Source organism: Marmota flaviventris, chromosome 2 (genome assembly GCF_047511675.1).
Source record: "Marmota flaviventris isolate mMarFla1 chromosome 2, mMarFla1.hap1, whole genome shotgun sequence".
Lineage (NCBI taxonomy): Eukaryota > Metazoa > Chordata > Mammalia > Rodentia > Sciuridae > Marmota > Marmota flaviventris.
In genome coordinates, this window is record NC_092499.1 from 35,812,710 (window position 1) to 35,833,225 (window position 20,516).

The window sequence follows — 20,516 nt, forward strand, 5'->3', positions numbered from 1 at the left end:
CCAGTTTATTCGTATGAAAATATTTTTGTTGCTCCTGAACAGGGTCAAGTGGACAACCACTTGAGGGACAGCTCTCCTTCTCTGACCATCAAGGAAGGTGAGAGATTCACACTGAACCATGGTTACAGAGATAGAGCTTTCACCCTCTTCCAGTGGATCAGACAAGATCCTGAGCAGGGCTTCTTCTCTCTGATGCAAATGCTGTGAGAAGATCAGAAGATTTATGGCCAAGATACGCAAAGGAGGCCAGCACTTTCCCCTGCACATAAAGGAATCCCAGCTCCATGATTCAAACATATTCTTCTGTGAAGCGGGCACACAGTGCCCTTGGGCATCTGCAGCGTGTACTTAAACCTTACTGAGGGGTCCAGGCACAGCTTCTTTTATAAGGACTCCAGGGCCACTTACTCTAACTGTTGCTTTAAGTAAAGAGAAATGTGAGGAGCTTTTTGGTAATGTCAAACATTTCATTTGAAGACCATGTGCACATGGATAGTATTTTCAAATACTATCTACTGTATTTTGTTTCTCGGTGTGAAGCTTTTGCTTCAGTTAAAACTAATCCAAAAACTTGAGGCTTAATAGCAGGAGGAGAGAGAGCCCTAAGGAACAAAGAGGGAACAGAGTAAAATGCCTGCCTTTGAACTCCTTTGTAGACTTTTACAAAGATAGAGCAAATAGAATCTTGAAAGCCAGGATCATCAAATTCAGTAATGAACGAAAACATATTTTGACATTCCAAAAAGATTGGCTTAGAAGATCAAGTATCAAAACCTGAGGGGAAGTGGTACAAAGATTATAAAGGAAGGGTAAAAAGCACATTGCGTGATGAAAAAGTTGGCTCCTTCTTAAAAGAAGATAAAAGTATAAAACCAGCTATCTAGAGAGGAAGTCGGGGGGTAGGCCCACAGGTTATAACAATGAGTCTTTGAAAAGTGCCCAGCATTCTGCTCTTTTCTAGGATTAGAACCCCAAGCAGATAAAGTGGGAAGAAGGTGAGTCACATTTAGAAATGACCATGAATGAAAGGAGTCATACGTGCAGGAGAAGCACAGGCCCACACTGTTCAGACCATTGCATCTCAATAAACACACACCAAAGAGTACCCACTACAGAGGAGACACTGAATGACCAGGTGACCCTTCCAGAAACTGTCAGCCAACCTCTGTCCTTTCCCACATCATTGCTTCAACAATAGGCCCACGAATAGATCAAGATGATGGAATCAAAGTTCTCTGTCACTTCAGAAGCATGGGGTTTTTTTCTTGCTAAGTCAGATTTAGCCACTTCTACTACAGATATCCAACCTATCAGAAGTAGATACAACTGAGCTTCTCATATGGACTCAGTCCTTTGGGAGACCAGCCAGCCATTTGTTGGTAAATTATCACATAGGACCACTTTCATCCTGGAGGTGGCAGAAATTTATACCCAATGACACACATTCTGGGTATAGATTTACCTTCCATTCCCCAGTCCCACACATGGCAGCAGCAACTGAGGACTCAGGGTGTCTTATTGATCATTATAGTTATCAAGGAATTACACCTTCTTGCAGCATCAGACCATATAGCAAGGAGGTAAGCCAATGGGCAAATGATCATTGTGTATACTGATTCTATTGCATATAGCATTACCCACAAGTCGCTAGACTGATAGAACACTAGAATGACCACTAAAAGGTTCAGCTAGTGCATTAACTTAGATGCACTTTGAGAGTTTGGAGAGCTGTTCAGCATAGTACTATGATCTTGTTAGACAAAATGTGTGGAACTGGAATCAAGGATGGAAAGAGCATTATCTCCCCCAGAAAATCCCACATTTATGAATCCACTTTTGTGATTCCTGTTCTCACAATTCTGGGCCTTGCTGGATAAAAGACCATGCTTCTATTTGAGGGAAAAGAGAGGGGTGTGCTTCCACAAGGTGAGCAGAAAGGGTCTTCCATTTGGTCATTTGAGAGTCCTCATGCCAGTAGACCAGAAAACCAAGAAAATAGTCAATCCACTAGCAGAGACAATTGGTCCTGATTGATTATCATGAGGATATAAGGTTGTGGCAACCCAATAAGAACCAGTAAAACATGTCTAAAACCCAGGAAAGACTATCAGCAGTTTTGTGCCTATGATTTATAAGCAGGCAATTGTAGCAACTATGGTCTGACAAAGGCTGAATAACTAAGTATTTAGACCCATCATAAGAAAGGTCTTGGTTACTGCCTAGGAAAGAAATATAGGCCAGCATTAGTAAAAGGTGAGGAGAATAAGAGAAGTGGTATTTATCACATTTATTGATAAATATTAATTACAAACTTGAAATCAACTATTGCCTCTTTTTCACTTGTCCCAGTAATCCTTCTTGTGTCTTTTATTCTAAGATTGGAGATCTGAGTGGTATCCATACAGAGCACAAGTAGATCAGAGCAGGGAAAGGGATGGATTGTACAGATGCTATTGATGCCCCACCCATGTCCTCTTGGTGGGGCACCTAACAGTTCTTTTCCCCCCCATATTTTATTGGTGCATCATAACTGTATGTAATGGTGAAATTCACTGTTATATATCCATAAATACATACAATATAATTATACATATAATTTGGCCAAAATCATTCCTCAGCATTTCACCTTTTCTTCCCCCACTTTTCCCTCTCCATGGTCCCTTTCCTTTACTCTTCTGATCTCCCATTGATTTTCCTAAGACCCCCCCCACACACACACACCTTGCTTTTCCTTTTTCTCTTTAGAATTCACATATGAGAAAAAAACATGTGACCCTTGTCCTTCTGAGTTTGGCTTAATTCACTTAACAAAATGTTCTCAAACTCATCCATTCTCCTGCAAATGACAACATTTCATTCTTCTTTATGGCTGAATAAAATTCCATTGTGTATATAAGCCACATTTCTTTACCCATTTATTCATTGATGGACACTTAGGCTGGATCCATAGTTTGGCTACTGTGAATTGTGCTGCTATAAACATGGGCATGCATGTATCACTATAGTATACTGACTTTATTTCTTTAGGATAAATAATGAGGAGTGGCTGGGGATGTGGCTCAAGCGGTAGCACGCTCGCCTGGCATGCATGCGGCCCGGGTTCAATCCTCAGCACCACATACAAACAAAGTTGTTGTGTCTGCCGAAAACTAAAAAATAAATATTAAAAAAATTCTCTCTCTCTCTTTAATAAATAAATAAATAAATAAATAATGAGGAGTGGTTTAACTGGATTGTACAGTAGTTCCATCCCTAGTCTTTTTAGAAAACTCCATACTGATTTCCATAGGGGTTGTACTAATTTATAATCCCACCAATAACATACTGAACACTTCTTGCTGAAAATTCCAGCAGCTCTGAGAATCATTTTTTTTAACCAGAGATTTGTGCCACAAAAGCAGCCCTTGGTCAGTGATAGACACGTTTATTAGTGATTTCTCCAGCTTCCTCATGTCTCATTTGGGCTATGCAATTCTGTCTCCCAGAACTGCTCAACTGGATTGAAATCTAGTTACCCACAGTGGTAGCTGGATTCATTGCTTCCTTCCTTCCTTCTTGCCTTCCCTGATTCACTTCCAACCATCATTCCCTAAAAATCACCTGCAATAAGCCACTTTCACACACAAATCCTTGTATTGGAGCTGACAGTCAATGATCCAAAACCAGATACAAATTTTCAAATCATGACACAAGGATGGAGATATTCTAGAATTTTTTCTATTGCTATCAAACAGGACTTTGGAGCACAAGAGATTTAGGAACCTCATATGGACTATTGACAACCTTTAAACTCCCTGCACTTCTCTCTGAGAGGGGACACTCATTTATGTCTGTGCTACAGACAACCTGTGCTCCTCAGTACCCACCATGTAACAGCACCCCCATCCACATTCCAGGCTTGGGAATCCAACTCTTGGATTGCATATATCCTGTCACTGAACAATTCTAATGAATCCAAGCAAGGTTTTCTAAAAGTTCTTTGTTCATAATATTTTCTCAAAATGAGAGTTATATGAGTAACTCAATTTCAATATAAATTAAACTAAATCACTTGAAATAATTTAGTGCTGATGAGAACTACTGCTATAGTTATTTCAGTTTCTTGATGTAACACAATCCAGGCCTTTATTTTAAAAAAGTGTCCATGGAAAATGCAAACACAATTAAATACTACATGTTCTGCTTCTACTTATTTAGTAACCTCTTTTCTGTCACATCTGTTTTCTCATTCTTTGCTTTGAAAGGTTTTAAATTTTTTAAAAAACTCACCCATAATTAATTGTTCATGTTTTATTATATTTGCTTAGTCATTTTTATGTGAAGTTTCCCAGCTACATTTCCGGTATCTCCCTAGACTAAATAAACTTGGAAAAGAGTTTCAACTTCCATTTGAAACTAAAGTTAAAAGCCTACTTTCTGAAAGAGTAACTAAAAAGTGTTGGAAAATCATTCTTCAATGAGACGTAATCACCCGCCCACCTGTGACAGCATTTCCTGTATTGAAGGAGAATTGTTACCAAGCACACAGGAGAACCCAGATGGAAGCAGAAGACTTTATACCCTGCAGGGGAGAGCTGTCAGCATGACACTCGTGAGCTTGCCGTGGGCAATCCTGGTCTCCATCTGTCTTGGTAAGAAAGGTGTAGGTCTTTATTTATACTGGTATCTAATGGGGATGTGAAGCAAGAGAGAGGATAAATAGTACTGAATCTCCACTGTTTCTTAAACCCCGGCTACCAGGAGGCAAAAAGTGTACATACACTGGCTGGGGCTTGAAACAAGAGGAAAGGTGGCTGGGAATGGGAACCAACTTGTAAGTCTGTTTGTTTATCCCTCCAACATGATGCTCCAGCAAAGTCTTTTCTCCCCTCTTTCCCACAGAAGCCAGCATGGCCCAAAGAGTCACCCAGTCTCAACTAGAAATGTCAGTACAGGAGGCAGAGACCGCCACCCTGGACTGTACATATGACACACGTGAGAGTAATTATTATTTGTTCTGGTACAAGCAAACTGCCAGTGGGCAGATGATTCCCATTATTCGCCAAGAAGCTTATAAGCAAGAGAATGCAACAGAGAATCGCTTCTCAGTAAACTTCCAGAAAGCTGCCAAGTCCTTGGGTCTCAAGATCTCAGACTCACAGCTGGGAGATGCTGCTGTGTATTTCTGTGCCCTCCAGGAGCACACAATGAGACAAGCACCAGGGAGAGGCTGACAGAAACCTCAGACCTCAGCCTCTGTGCAGAGGTAGGAGGAAGTGACTGAGATAATAGGAATAGAAAATCATTTACTTCTCTTGGGAATCAATGCTCCTCTTACCCAACTATAAGAAAAGATATAGCAGATATGGACATCTACAAGTTTTAACCCTTAAATAACAGTGAAGATGATGGCATCTGCAGGGGTTTCCAGTTTTACCAAGTTCATTCACTACTGCACTTCACCCTTGGAGCTCTGTATGGTACCATGACAGGTCAGACATCCTAAGCATTTTTTTTTCTGTACAATGAATGTTTATAATTTGCCTTGGAGCTTTCACTTTTAGGAATCTTAACCTTTTTCCACTTTGTCTATTAAAGTTTGTGCTTTCAATTGTCCATCCATGTCTAAAATTGAATCTCTTCAACACAAGATTCCATTTCAGAACACAAGAGGTATAACAGTGGGGATCCACTGGATTTACAAGACAACCATGGTACCTACATCAGATTTCCTAGAAAAATGACAGAACAGTCCATTGAAGGCTCATCCAGGAGCCATCTTGAGGACAATACTCTCAGTGGTTGAAATGCTGTCCTCTAGAAAGCAATAATATTCATTAAACCCTATTACATGGCATGAGTTGAGAATCCAAGAAATGGAATTGGAAGAGTCTTGTAAAGGACTTGTTTCCCTTTCCTATAACACTAGGTTCTGCTGGATCAGAGGGCTCAGTTCCCAGAGGAAGAATGCTGCCACTAGGGCATTCAGAAAGTGTTCCACTGAACCTGCTGCTATGGCTGTCATCTAGGTCACTCTGAACTTCTTGTGCCAATGGCCCACCAGGGAGAGAGGAGTTTTTAGATTGGGAGGGGTAAGTGACCCTGATCAACATGAAACACTAGGTGGTTATGACACAATGAGGGTAAAGAGGAATATATTTGGAACATAAGTGTTTCACAGTGGTGTCTCCTGGTGTTTCCATGACTTGTAAAAGCCCCAAGTGTCAATATAGCAACAAAGTATGAAAAGGGCAAAGTGGTCAAGAGGTGAAACCCTTCATCAATGAAGATCTGGGCCAGTCCAGTAGGCAGACTATCAAGGTTGCTAAAGTACCATTCAAGGATAAAGAAATCCTGAAGGTGTGTTGAGAAGGGAGAAGACAAGTATCCATTACAACCTTGGAAGTGGAGACTGGAACTCAAGTGTTACTGTTATAAAAAGACTGCAGCTGGTCCTCACCTTGAAGACTCAGTGACACAGAGGAAACAATACAATGAAAGTATATATCCAATTGTGCAGAGGCATTTCATGAGCTTCATTGTCCTACCCAAATATCTATCTTTGATTTTAGTCATAGCAGGGATAGGTGCCAGAGAAGCTCAACATTCAACATTAAGCATGTACTTTTTGTTGATTTGTTTGTTTGTTTTTTACTTCCTGTATCTGGGCTTCTCTGATGCCTCAAGAACTCAGTCCCTGGGCAAGCATGGCCTGAAAGTGTAGAGGATTTATGACCCCTGCTAGTCAATACCAGCTAGTGCGGAAAATGCTCTAAAATCTCTGTTTCCTTCAAGTAGACAATTCTGAGAGGACTCCTGCTTGCTAATCAGAAGATCATGGCAGAAGCAAGCTGCAGTATTGCTCTCCCCACTCAGGCTTCCCAAGATCCAAATGACCTACATTCACCCAAATCCTGTGTCAGGCTCTATTTGGAGAGAAACCAAACCAATACAGAGATTCTTTGGAAAACCAATTTTAAAAACACAGAGCAGGGCTCAAGGTAACCTTTCCTGGACTGCTAATAAAGACCTGTGGGGTACTTGAGTGATTAATTGGAAAAGAAGATTGTCCATTTTTCCAGAAGATGATAAGGCAAATCATACTTATAAAACTCTAATTTCTGCATAAGTGTGATCATATCTTTTCATTGCTCCAAAACTTCACTTGCTAAGTCTAAACGCTTTTGTGTCTCCATGGCCTCATCCCCAAATCTGATTACCTCTATTATTTAAACCTCATTCCTATTCCTTCCCAAAATATGCCTCTCTTCTGGTTAATCTGTTCTCCTCACTGACCCAGAAGCACCTCAAGCTCATTGTTGGCTCTAATATTTCTCCTCCGGTTGTCCACCCACCCAAATGTCCCTTTTCTGTGTAGTTAAGTCTGGTCAATTCTTATTAACCCTACAATGCACACCTTAAAGCTCCATCTCGCCCAAAATTCTTTCTCCATTATCAAAAAATCCTTTAATTCCTTCTCTTTCGTTATCATACCATACTGAATCTGAAATGAACAATCCAACTCTTAGTGACCTAACTTCTTGAGGCATTGACATCATTTCAAGATACCCATCTTTCATCTCCCCACATACACCCATTAGAGCTGCTCTGGGGAGAGAGATTGCCTTGTGCACTTCAGCATTTACCATTGCCCTTAGCATGGTGTCAGACACAGGAATACTGATAAAGCCCCAAGATTATGCTTAAAATTTATTGTGTAATCATCCCATATTCCTGAAAGAACATTAAGAGGAAGCATCAGTATATTTTAACACAGTTGCAGTTTTCATTTAGGAGGGAAGTCATGATAAATGGTAGGGTTTAAGAAAGCAGGAATAAAGAAAAAGATAGGATTCACTTTATATATAGCTTTCTTTGATTTACTGTAAATAGAAATCTGAAACTCACATAAACAGATTTCTTAGAACAGATTTGACTAAACTATGTTCTTTCCCTTCTGAGGAATAGATTCTAATTGCCTGATGGTTATCTCTTTGACCTGAAGAGGGCACTCCCTGCTCCCATTGACAAATGTAAAAGCCTGTCTCAGGAAGAATCTGTTAGGAGATAGGTGTGGTGTGGTGGTTTAGGCTTGCAATCCCAGCTACATAGGAGGCTGAGACAGAAGGACTGTAAGTTTTAGGCCAGCCTGGGTAATTTAGGGAGTCCCTGTCTCAAGATGAAAATTTTTAAAAAGCTGGGGGTATAACTCAGTAGTAAAGTGCCCATAGGTTAAATCCCCAAAATTACTGCAAAAAAAAAAAAAAACGGTGGCGAGGAGTATCTATTATTTTCCTAACGAGGTAGGCATGGTGACATACATCTTCTCCAGCAACTCAGGAGGTTAACATAGGCGGGATTGCAAGCTCAAGCCTGGGGCAACTGGATGCGCTGCTGCCTCAAAATAAAAATAAAAAGGGCTAGAGATCTACCTCCATGGTACATCATCCCTGGGTTCAATTCCCAGTACAAAAAAGAAGTTTCTGTAATACACACAAAAGAAGTGGAACAAACCCTTCTTTATTTAAAGAATCCAGGCAGATTTTCATATTCTCTGAATCAAATTCTTCTTAAATTTAGAAACACCAAAGCAAGAGGTGTTTCTAGGAACCACATTTATGCATGAGCTGAGAGAATTTATGGCATCAGGAACCCAGAGGACCTGCTCTGAGCTGCAGGAGGTCTCTGTCTTTCATAGAAGGGACTTAAAGAAGAAATGAATGTTCTTTTTAAATATACCCTTTGACATTAACTGTTTAAATAAATTAGCTATCAAATGAAGAAAGATGAAAGTCCTTCCTAACTGACCAACCAAAAAAGAAAAACTTTTATTATCAACTATAATTATTTGAACAGTATTTTAGATCCACAGGTAAAGGATGAATCAGGTCTAGAATAAACCTGATGCCTTTGTTTTTGTTCTTGTTAGCTAGCGCTCTGTAGCACAAGGAAGATCAACAGTCTCTTTCAGCACTGAAATGCCAGCTCCAATGCTTAATGCACATCAAACCACCCAAGCAAAAGACTCAGCCACCTACAGCTTTGTGCAGGGAGCCAGACTTCCCAGACACTCTACATGCATTTGGCCCCAGGCATCTGGCCCCATTTAATAATATCTTAACTTGGGCACTGTTAAACAATCTCATCATCTCCTCTGACAAGAAAAAAAATTGCAAATGGATATAATGAATCAGAAAAACCTTTTGAAAAAGACTCTAAAAGTCTATTCACAATATTTTCAAAGAATTGAGTTATAAAGACATTAAACCTGAGATGACTGAGTGATTAGGACTGGGGACCCCTATTGGTCTTTAGTTGAGACACCTACCTGAGAGGGAATATCAAGGTCTAGAGCAGCTTCTCACACCCAGGCCATTAATAATTGTGCCCATTTCTGCACCTGCAGCAGTTCTCCATAGAATGTGGCAGTAAGGTGGGATACTCAGATGATGCTTTTCTCCTGGTTTGACTTTTTCTAGTCTAACCCACTCACTCTAGTGATAGTAGTTGCCAAATGATGGAGCACACTGGAATTTTTCATGCTGCCCAGAGGGGTTCTGCTTCCAGAAAAAAGACAACAACCTGCCACCCCCATCCTTATATTTGCCCTCTTGAAAGCTCTTTCATCATCATTTTATCTTCAGAACTCAATAATCTGACTAACTATATTTAGAACAGGGAATCGATAAGATGATGAATATAAGACACTAAAGTTCTGTTTGCTTGAACCCAGAGTTCCAGGAAATTACTAATTTTCTTTTTTTGTTTGTTTGTTTGTTTTGTTTTGTTTTTTTGGTTCTGAGGATCAAATCTGAAGCTTTGCGCACACTAGGCAAGCACTGTACCACTGAGCTACATCCCAAGATTCAGGAAACAATCCAAACAGCAAGGTGGACCCTCTGGCTTGGCACCTGACAGGCAGCGAACCCAGGATGAGGCAGGGAGCATTTAGTCCTGAGACCCTCATTAGTGAGCTCACAGGTTCAGCTGGGCTGAGAGTGAAAGAAAAAAGCAGCTCAATCATCCAGATAGTCCTGTAAAGACTGAAGGAGAAATCATACAGCAATAACAGGTTTTCCGATTTCCTGTGACTTTGGCCAGAAAAATGGTAGATGGGACAGAAATTTAATCACTGAGTAGACAAGCGAGAGAACTGTCACCTTCAGCAATGCCCACAATTTACCATGCTTTCCAAATGGAAATAATAAACAGGGAGGGAAAGCTAAGGCACCGCTCCCTACACAGGAAGTCAGCTTTTGAGTTCAGGTTTTTATTCTCTTTCTTGTTTCACAGGGCTGGGCAAACTTTGCATAAAGTCAGACTGTGGAGATGGCCTCCTCTAAGGATGACACAAAATTCAGTAAGCAAAGAAAATTCATGCAAATGAGACTAATGGTTCTCTGCATTGTGAGTTTTCATTTTTGCCCAGTTACCTCCTCTGTAAAATGCAATTTCTGACCTTTCCTCTCTCTTAGAAAAAAATGCAAGTATAAAGAAAAATGAGATGTCAATGAAAAGCTGTCAGATGCGCAACAAAGAATGTCCTCAAATAAATCTTATGTTAATTTTTCTTATTTTTTTCCTTCCCAAAGTCACTAAGAGAAGTGCACAAAAGTCTTTACAGGAATGCTTGCCACGGCTCCTTGACACCATCAAAGTCAGGCATTCTTCACAAAAAGAAAAAACTCTTCAGCAAATAATAGGGCAATTAGATACCCAAATCCTAGGTCCAGTTTTTTCTAGACTATCAGAGTGGTGTCACCATGATTTTTAATCATTTCTCAACGTGATTAAAACACAGAATTGATCAAAGGGTAATATAACCAATACCTGTGTTACCACAACCCAGAGACCATTAGTGATATTGGCTTCAAGACAGACACAGGGAGTAAAAGAGAGGGAAAGGAAGGCAGTAAAAAAGGAAGGGAGGGAGAGGGAAGGGGGAAGAGAGGACAGGGGAAGATTTAAAAGAAAAAGAAAAAGCTTACAGGAAAAACTAAAGTCATTGCATGAGCTTGGCCTATATTTTCCCACGTATCTCATTCTCTTCTCCAAATTATGTGCTTACAAAAAACAATTTACCACCTCCTTTTCCTCTTCATTTGTATCCTGGAATAAGTTACGGTTCTGACAACAGTGTTTTTTTTTTATTTGAAATTATGGCCAAAGTGTTATTTTCTAAAGTGAAACACAAAAAGGACCCATAAGCCTTTCTAACTGAGCTACCCTTCACAACAGCCCACCTGCCGTACATTTCCTGTTCTGAAGCAGTGATGTCAGAGGCAGGCTGATACCCAAGGCTCAAATGAGAACAGAAAGTGTCTCACACCCTACAGGAGGGAGCCGCCAGCATGGCATGTCCCAACTTGCTGTGGGCATTCGTGGTCTCCACCGGTCTTGGTAAGAAGGCACATATATTTGGTTTTACGAGTTATTCAATTGGACTGGGAGTTGGGAAGAAAGATTAATAGCACAGGAATCTAATCCTCTCATTGGACCCAGTTTTAGAGACAAAAAGTCGATATAGCACTGCCTAGGGCTTGAAACAAGAAGAAGGTGGCTGGGGGTGGGAACCAGCTTGTGAGTCTGTCTGATTATCCCTCCAACATGATGCCCAATGAGGCCCTTTCTCTCCTCTTTCCCTCAGGAGCCAGCATGGCCCAGAGTGTCACCCAGTCTCAACCAGAAATATCTGTTCAGGAGGCAGAGACCGCCACCCTGGACTGTACATATGACACTAAGGATAGCAATTATTATTTGTACTGGTACAAGCAAACTGCCAGTGGGCAGATGATTCCCATTATTCGCCAAGAGGCTTTTAAGCAAAAGAATGCAACAGAGAATCGCTTCTCAGTAAACTTCCAGAAAGCTGCCAAGTCCTTGGGTCTCAAGATCTCAGACTCACAGCTGGGAGATGCTGCTGTGTATTTCTGTGCCCTCCAGGAGCACACAGTGAGACAAGCACCAGGGAGAGGCTGACAGAAACCTCAGACCTCAGCCTCCCTGCAAAGATCGGGGAAAAGTGTTGGGGGAAACAGAAACAAACAGAGGAAGTTACTGTTTTCTCTGGAGGAAAAAAAAAATACTCTTCTGACTATAGGAAACACAGAGAGAATTCTATAAGCTGTAGTTCTCAACAGTTATCAAATAACGAATATACACAAAAATTCATAGCATTGCAAAGCATGTCTACACACAGTCCAGCAAAACTCATAACTTGACCGAAGACTACTGAAAATTGAGTCTTAATCTTTATTTCATTAATTACTCTGATTACTAGTTGCATGACCCACAATCGTATCAAAGTTGATATGTACAAAATTAAATTTCTTACCTGCCTACAAATCTTATTTTTGTTCTCTATTTTTTCCTCCTGAGCTTCAGTCAAGATTTAGGAGCATAATAAAAATCTAGTGTGTTTGTTTGTTTTCTGTCTCAGTGCTGGGAATCAAACCCAGTGCTGTATGCATGTTAGTTAAGTGTCCTACCACTGAGGTATACCCTCAGCCCTAAAATTCTGTTGTTTCTGAGTTTCTGGTTCAGGAAATCTCTCCATCCTCCCCCTTGCAGCCTGAGCTATCTGATTTTTCATGCATATCTCATTTCTTTCTAATTATAAAACAGTTCACATCTCCACACCATGTCTATCTCATTGTTTTCTGATTGACCTATCAATCATTCCTTCTGACTTTAACTGACTTCACCCTTTATCTGATATAAGATGTCATAGTAATTGTGTCTGATGAGGCAGCAGGGGAGGAGGTGACCATTTAGGAAAACCAGGTCTAGAGGTGGGACCACGTAGTTGCCATGGCCACAATGCCCCCCGCTACATCTATTTCACTGTTAAGCTGCCTTGTGGAACATTTAATTTCATCTGCCCACTTTGGTAAGTACAGAAGAGTTTGAGAAGATACTCACACAGCCATAATTAAGTCCCATGGGTGGGTTCCAGAGCTTAGGTTGAAGACGGTTTAGAATGAGCTGTGGAAGTGACTGGATCTGGAGAGGCCACAGCCTCTGAATCATTCCAAACCCCACCCACTCCCACCACTCACTGTAAACACATCAGCTCTGGAACACCACACTCCAGTGAGGCTCAGTACCCCCATACTGTTTCTTGGCTGCAAAGAATGGGTTAAACCCCAAGCTCAGTGGAAGCAACACTCTCACAAGCAGATACCCTCAGACCTTTCAGGTTTCATTCTCCCCCTTTAATCCTTTGGGCTCCATTAGTCACCAAGACTTACAAATGCAGACTAGATATCAAGTGTCCTATCAAAGCTTGTTTCTCTCTTCCATCCTTGCTTCTAGTACCTTCAAACAACTCCTCTCTTATCCACCTAGACTCTCTTATCCTCAATTGTGTCCCCTTCAAACATTGCTTCATGCAGAATGTGAGGGATCTTCCTACCACAAAAAAAACAGACCATGTGTTCCCTCTTTGAGGAAGCCCCCTTCCCATGGAAGCAATCTGTGATTACTCAGAAGGTAAGTCCCATCAAGGCAGAGGACACCACTGTATTTCCAGGACCTGCCATACCTGATGGGTGAATGGTCAGGGGTCATCTACTGATGAATTAGTCAGTCCCTCCTTAGCAATTCAGGGTCATTCATTCTCATACTCCTTCCTATGGTACACTCTGGTCATGTGTACATGACACTGTCCCATGCATCCCTGCCTTGGTTGGCACCATTCCCTCAGCCCTGAACACCCCTCACTTACCCACTTGGCTACTGTTGAAGATGTTCTCCAGCGCCCCCTCTTCTTGCATTCTTGTCCTGACCCTCTTGCCCAGGTAGAACTGACCACTTCCTCCTTCATCTTAACTGAAATCCTAAACTTATTTCTAATGCAGCACACCTAATCATTTATGATATTTATACGTGTTTTTCACTGTCCCCCCACTGAAAAGCAATCTTCAGGTATCAGGAGCTGAAGCCTTACTCATTTTGATAGGAACAGTGCCTACCACATTCCTTAATTCATAGATGTTTTTTGAATGAAGTTAATTAATTAATGGCATTTTCTCATTAAACTTGATAAAGTAAAAATTGATAAACATTCTTTATTGTCATCTCCTATATGGTTGTTTTAGTCAGCTTTTTTACCACTATGACTAAAAGACCCAATCAGAAAAATCGTAGAGGAGGAAAAGTTTATTTGAGGGCTCACTGTTTCAGAAGCCTTAGTCCATAGAAGCCAGCCTCAGTCCTTGGGGCTGGAGGTGAGGTAGAACATCATGGTGGAAGAGTGTGGCAGAGGGAAGTGACTCACATGATGATCAAGAAGCAGAGAGAGAGGCTTCACTTGACACAATTATATACCCCAAAGCCACACCCCAATGCCCCACCTCCTGCAGCTGCCTCCAGCTACCATCCAGTTAATCCCATCAGAGATTAATTCACTGATTGGGTTAAGGGTCTCACAACCTAATCATTTCTCCTCTGAACTCTCTTGCATTGTCTCACACATGAGCTTTTTGGGGGACACCTCACATAAAACCATAACAGTTGTATGAACTCCAGATTCTGGGCAAACTCAGAACTATATAGTATACCAAAAAATTAAGAGTAACGACAATATTATGTTGGGAGTATTAATAGTATTAGTAGCTAACACTCATTGCCATTGTATATCTGCCCCACATTCCAATGGGTGTATGGCATATAACTTCATTTAGTACTTCCAACACATCTATATTATAGGTATTGATATCCCAATTATGTATAAGGAATTAAAGCCCAAACAGTCTAACATGCCTAAAATCACAGTGTATGTGTACTTGGGACTCTGTCTACCCAAAACATGGCAAAATGCTACAGTCTGTCTTATTAATACAATAAACATGTAGATATAATTATAAGAAAATATGTGAGAAAATAGTGCTGTTCTGTACATAAACTTACAGTCTGTTGTTACTTTTTGAAAGATGATGATTGCAAGATGAGACTATTATCAGTCATATTTATTAATAACATTAAAATATAAAAACAATAGTATTATCATTGTTGATTTTTTTACATCATGAATTTATACCTTTTTACATTAGTTTGACATTATTTAACTTTTGAATATCCAATATTTTAAATTTTTTCATTGCATTTTAAAATTGTATTTTAAACTTAAAATCTAAAATAGAAGTTTTGGGGATGGTGGAGGATGGGAAAGGCAGCGGAGCACAACAGACACTAGTATGGCAATATGTAAATCAATGGATGTGTAACTGATGTGATTCTGCAATCTGTGTATGGGGTGAAGGTGGGAGTTCATAACCCACTTGAATCAAAGTGTGGAATATGATATGTCAAGAAATTTGTAATGTTTTGAACAACCAACAATAAAAAATTAAAAATATAAAAATAAAAAATAAATAAAATAAAATAGAAGTTTTGTCAGGTGCTAATAAATATTGTGGCTGTCATTTTCTATAAAGATAATGACACTCAATGAAGAATATAGAAATTTAAACAGGATTTCTAAACCTTCCAAGTTTGTCATAGGAAAATACTTCTTTTTTTAACTTTATAAACTTATTTGTTATATGATTAGATGTTTCTGGGAATGCTCTTTTCTAATTTTTCCCTCCAGTTAAAACGAATACATTCTGAATATTTTCCTCTATCAAGTACTTCCATAGCATGAGTTCCTATGACTACAAAAACCTTAGAATACCTTAATAAGTTCTGCAGGCATTGTTCTGTTTTTTTTTTTTTTCTTTTTCCTAAACTGGGGATATTCTAAGTAATGCTATGATTCTTTAAAAAGAAAAAAAGAAGAAGAATTCTTGAAGAGAAGGAGAAGGAAAAGAAACTTGTATGCAAGTAAAAGAAGCCTAGATCAAAGTAACTGAAGCAAAAAAAAAAAACAAGCACAAATTTGTTAGCTAACAAAACAAAAAAATTCAGCTAAACTACTTCAGGAAGAACCAGAGTCAAATGCTCACAGAATTTTACCAATACTAGGTCTCCATCACTTGGTTCTTTTTTTATCATTTTTTTCATATTTTTATTTTATTTTTTTTTTAATTTTTTATTGTTGGCTGTTCAAAACATTACATAGTTCTTGATATATCATATTTCACACTTTGATTCAAGTGGGTTATGAGCTCCCATTTTTACCCCATATACAGATTGCAGAATCACATCAGTTACACATCCATTGATTTACATATTGCCATACTAGTGTCTGTTGTGTTCTGCTGCCTTTCCTATCCTCTACTATCCCCCCTCCCCTCCCCTCCCCTCCCCTCTTCTCTCTCTGCCCCCTCTACTGACATTCATTTGTCCCCCTTGTATTATTTTTCCCTTTCCCCTCACTTCCTCTTGTATGTACTTTTGTATAACTCTGAGGGTCTCCTTCCATTTCCATGCAATTTCCCTTCTCTCTCCCTTTCCCTCCCACCTCTCATCCCTGTTTAATGTTAATCTTCTTCTCATGCTCTTCGACCCTACTCTGTTCTTAGTTACTCTCCTTATATCAAAGAAGACATTTGGCATTTGTTTTTTAGGCATTGGCTAGCTTCACTTAGCATAATCTGCTCTAATGCCATCCATTTCCCTGTAAATTCTATGATTTTGTCATTTTTTAATGCAGAGTAATACTCCATTGTGTATAAATGCCACATTTTTTTATCCATTCATCTATTGAAGGGCATCTAGGTTGGTTCCACAGTCTTGCTATTGTGAATTGTGCTGCTATGAACATCGATGTAGCAGTGTCCCTGTAGCATGCTCTTTTTAGGTCTTTAGGGAATAGACCGAGAAGGGGAATAGCTCCGTCAAATGGTGGCTCCATTCCCAGCTTTCCAAGAAATCTCCATACTGCTTTCCAAATTGGCTGCACCAATTTGCAGTCCCACCAGCAATGTACAAGTGTACCCTTTTCCCCACATCCTCACCAGCACTTATTGTTGTTTGACTTCATAATGGCTGCCAATCTAACTGGAGTGAGATGGTATCTTAGGGTGGTTTTGATTTGCATTTCTCTGACTGCTAGAGATGGTGAGCATTTTTTCATGTACTTGTTGATTGATTGTATGTCCTCCTCTGAGAAGTGTCTGTTCAGGTCCTTGGCCCATTTGTTGATTGGGTTGTTTGTTCTCTTATTGTCTAATTTTTTGAGTTCTTTGTATACTCTGGATATTAGGGCTCTATCTGAAGTGTGAGGAGTAAAGATTTGTTCCCAGGATGTAGGCTCTCTATTTACCTCTCTTATTGTTTCTTTTGCTGAGAAAAAACTTTTTAGTTTGAGTAAGTCCCATTTGTTGATTCTAGTTATTAACTTTTGTGCTATGGGTGTCCTATTGAGGAATTTGGAGCCCGACCCCACAGTATGTAGATCGTAGCCAACTTTTTCTTCTATCAGACGGTGTGTCTCTGATTTGATATCAAGCTCCTTGATCCATTTTGAATTAACTTTTGTGCATGGCGAGAGAAAGGGATTCAGTTTCATTTTGTTGCATTTGGATTTCCAGTTTTCCCAGCACCATTTGTTGAAGATGCTATCCTTCCTCCATTGCATGCTTTTAGCCCCTTTATCAAATATAAGGTAGTTGTAGTTTTGTGGATTGGTTTCTGTGTCCTCTATTCTGTACCATTGGTCCACCCACCTGTTTTGGTACCAGTACCATGCTGTTTTTGTTACTATTGCTCTGTAGTATAGTTTGAAGTCTGGTATCGCTATACCGCCTGATTCACACTTCCTGCTTAGCATTGTTTTTGCTATTCTGGGTCGTTTATTTTTCCATATGAATTTCATGATTGCTTTCTCTGTTTCTACAAGAAATGCCGTTGGGATTTTGATTGGCATTGCATTAAACCTATAGAGAACTTTTGGTAATATCGCCATTTTGATGATGTTAGTTCTGCCTATCCATGAACAGGGTATATTTTTCCATCTTCTAAGATCTTCTTCTATTTCTCTCTTTAGGGTTCTGTAGTTTTCATTGTATAAGTCTTTCACCTCTTTTGTTAGGTTGATTCCCAAGTATTTTATTTTTTTTGAAGATATTGTGAATGGAGTGGTTGTCCTCATTTCCATTTCAGAGGATTTGTCGCTGATATACAGGAATGCCTTTGATTTAAGTGTGTTGATTTTATATCCTGCCACTTTGCTGAATTCATTTATTAGCTCTAATAGTTTCTTTGTAGACCCTTTTGGGTCTGCTAGGTATAGAATCATGTCATCTGCAAATAGTGATAATTTAAGTTCTTCTTTTCCTATTTTGATGCCTTTAATTTCTTTCGTCTGTCTAATTGCTCTGGCCAGTGTTTCGAGAACTATGTTGAACAGAAGTGGTGAGAGAGGACATCCCTGTCTTGTTCCAGATTTTAGAGGGAATGCCTTCAATTTTTCTCCATTCAGAATGATGCTAGCCTGAGGCTTAGCATAGATTGCTTTTACAATATTGAGGTATGTTCCTGTTATCCCTAGTTTTTCTAGAGTTTTGAACATAAAGGGATGCTGTACTTTGTCGAATGCTTTTTCCGCATCTATCGAGATGATCATATGGTTCTTACTTTTAAGTCTATTGATGTGGTGAATAACATTTATTGATTTCTGTATATTGAACCAGCCTTGCATCCCAGGGATGAATCCTACTTGATCATGGTGCACAATTTTTTTGATATGTTTTTGTATCCGATTCGCCAGAATTTTATTGAGGATTTTTGCATCTAGGTTCTTTAGAGATATTGGTCTGTAGTTTTCTTTCTTTGAAGTGTCTTTGTCTGGTTTAGGTATCAGGGTGATGTTGGCCTCATAGAATGAATTTGGAAGTTCTCCCTCTTTTTCTATTTCCTGAAGTAGCTTGAAAAGTATTGGTATTAGTTCCTCTTTAAAGGTTTTGTAAAACTCTGCTGTATACCCATCCGGTCCTGGGCTTTTCTTAGTTGGTAGTCTTTTGATGGTTTCTTCTATTTCCTCAATTGATATTGGTCTGTTTAGGTTGTCTATATCCTCCTGACTCAATCTGGGCAGATCATATGACTTAAGAAATTTATCGATGCCTTCACTATCTTCTAATTTATTGGAGTATAAGGATTCAAAATAATTTTTGATTATCTTCTGTATATCTGAAGTGTCTGTTGTGATATTGCCTTTTTCATCCCGTATGCTAGTAATTTGAGTTCTCTCTCTTCTTCTCTTCGCTAGCATGGCTAAGGGTCTGTCGATTTTGTTTATTTTTTCAAAGAACCAACTTTTAGTTTTGTCAATTTTTTCAATTCTTTCTTTTGTTTCAATTTCATTAATTTCAGCTCTGATTTTAATTATTTCTTGCCTTCTACTTCTTTTGCTGTTGTTTTGCTCTTCTTTTTCTAGGATTTTGAGATGAAGTATGAGATCATTTATTTGTTGGTTTTTTCTTTTTTTAAGGAATGAACTCCAAGCAATGAATTTTCCTCTTAGAACTGCTTTCAATGTGTCCCATAGATTCCGATATGTTGTGTCTGTGTTTTCATTAATCTCTAAGAATTTTTTAATTTCCTCCTTGATGTCTTCTATAACCCATTGATCATTCAGTAACCTATTGTTCATTCTCCAAGTGATGTATTCTTTTTCCTTCCTTCTTTTATCGTTGATTTTCAGTTCCATTCCATTATGATCAGATAGGATGCATGGTATTATCTCTACTCCTTTATATTGTCTAAGAGTTTCCCTGTGACATAATATATGATCTATTTTTGAGAAGGATCCATGTGCTGCTGAGAAAAAAGTGTAATTGCTTGATGTTGGGTGGTATATTCTATATATGTCAATTAAGTCTAGGTTATTAATTGTGTTATTGAGTTCTATAGTTTCCTTATTCAACTTTTGTTTGGAAGATCTGTCCAGTGGCGAGAGAGGTGTGTTGAAGTCTCCCATGATTATTGTATGGTGGTCTATTAGACTCTTGAACTTGAGAAGAGTTTGTTTGATGAACATAGCTGCACCATTGTTTGGGGCATATATATTTATGATTGTTATGTCTTGTTGGTGTATGGTTCCCTTAAGCAGTATGTAGTGTCCCTCTTTATCCCTTTTGATTAACTTTGGCTTGAAATCTATTTTATTTGATATGAGTATGGACACTCCTGCTTGTTTCCGAAGTCCATATGAGTGATATGATTTTTCCCAACCTTTCACCTTCAGCCTATGTATGTCTTTTCCTATCAAATGCGTCTCCTGTAGGCAGCATATTGTTGGGTCTTGTTTTGTGATCCATTCTACTAGCCTGGGTCTCTTGATTGGTGAGTTTAAGCCATTAACATTTAGGGTTATTATTGAGATATGGGTTGTTCTTCCAGCCATATTTGTTTATTTATGTTACTAAACATGGTTTGTTTTCCTCTTTGATTATTTCCCCCCCTTTACTGTCCTACCTCCCACTGTTGGTTTTCATTGTTATTTTCCATTTCCTCTTCCTGTAATGTTTTGCCAAGGATGTTTTGAAGAGATGGTTTTCTAGCTGCAAATTCTTTTAACTTTTGTTTATCGTGGAAGGTTTTAATTTCATCTTCCATCCTGAAGCTTAATTTCGCTGGAAACACAATTC

At 39.3% G+C, this 20,516-nt stretch overlaps 2 gene segments (V, D, J or C); both read left to right on the forward strand.

Moving 5' to 3' along the window:
- LOC114078987 (T-cell receptor alpha chain constant-like) overlaps positions 1-20,516 on the forward strand; it is a 438,631-nt gene that overhangs the window by 149,894 nt on the left and 268,221 nt on the right.
- Positions 11,300-11,958, forward strand: LOC139704801 (T cell receptor alpha variable 38-2/delta variable 8-like). The segment is given in 2 exon segments: positions 11,300-11,379; positions 11,627-11,958. Coding segments are annotated over 2 exon segments (381 nt in total).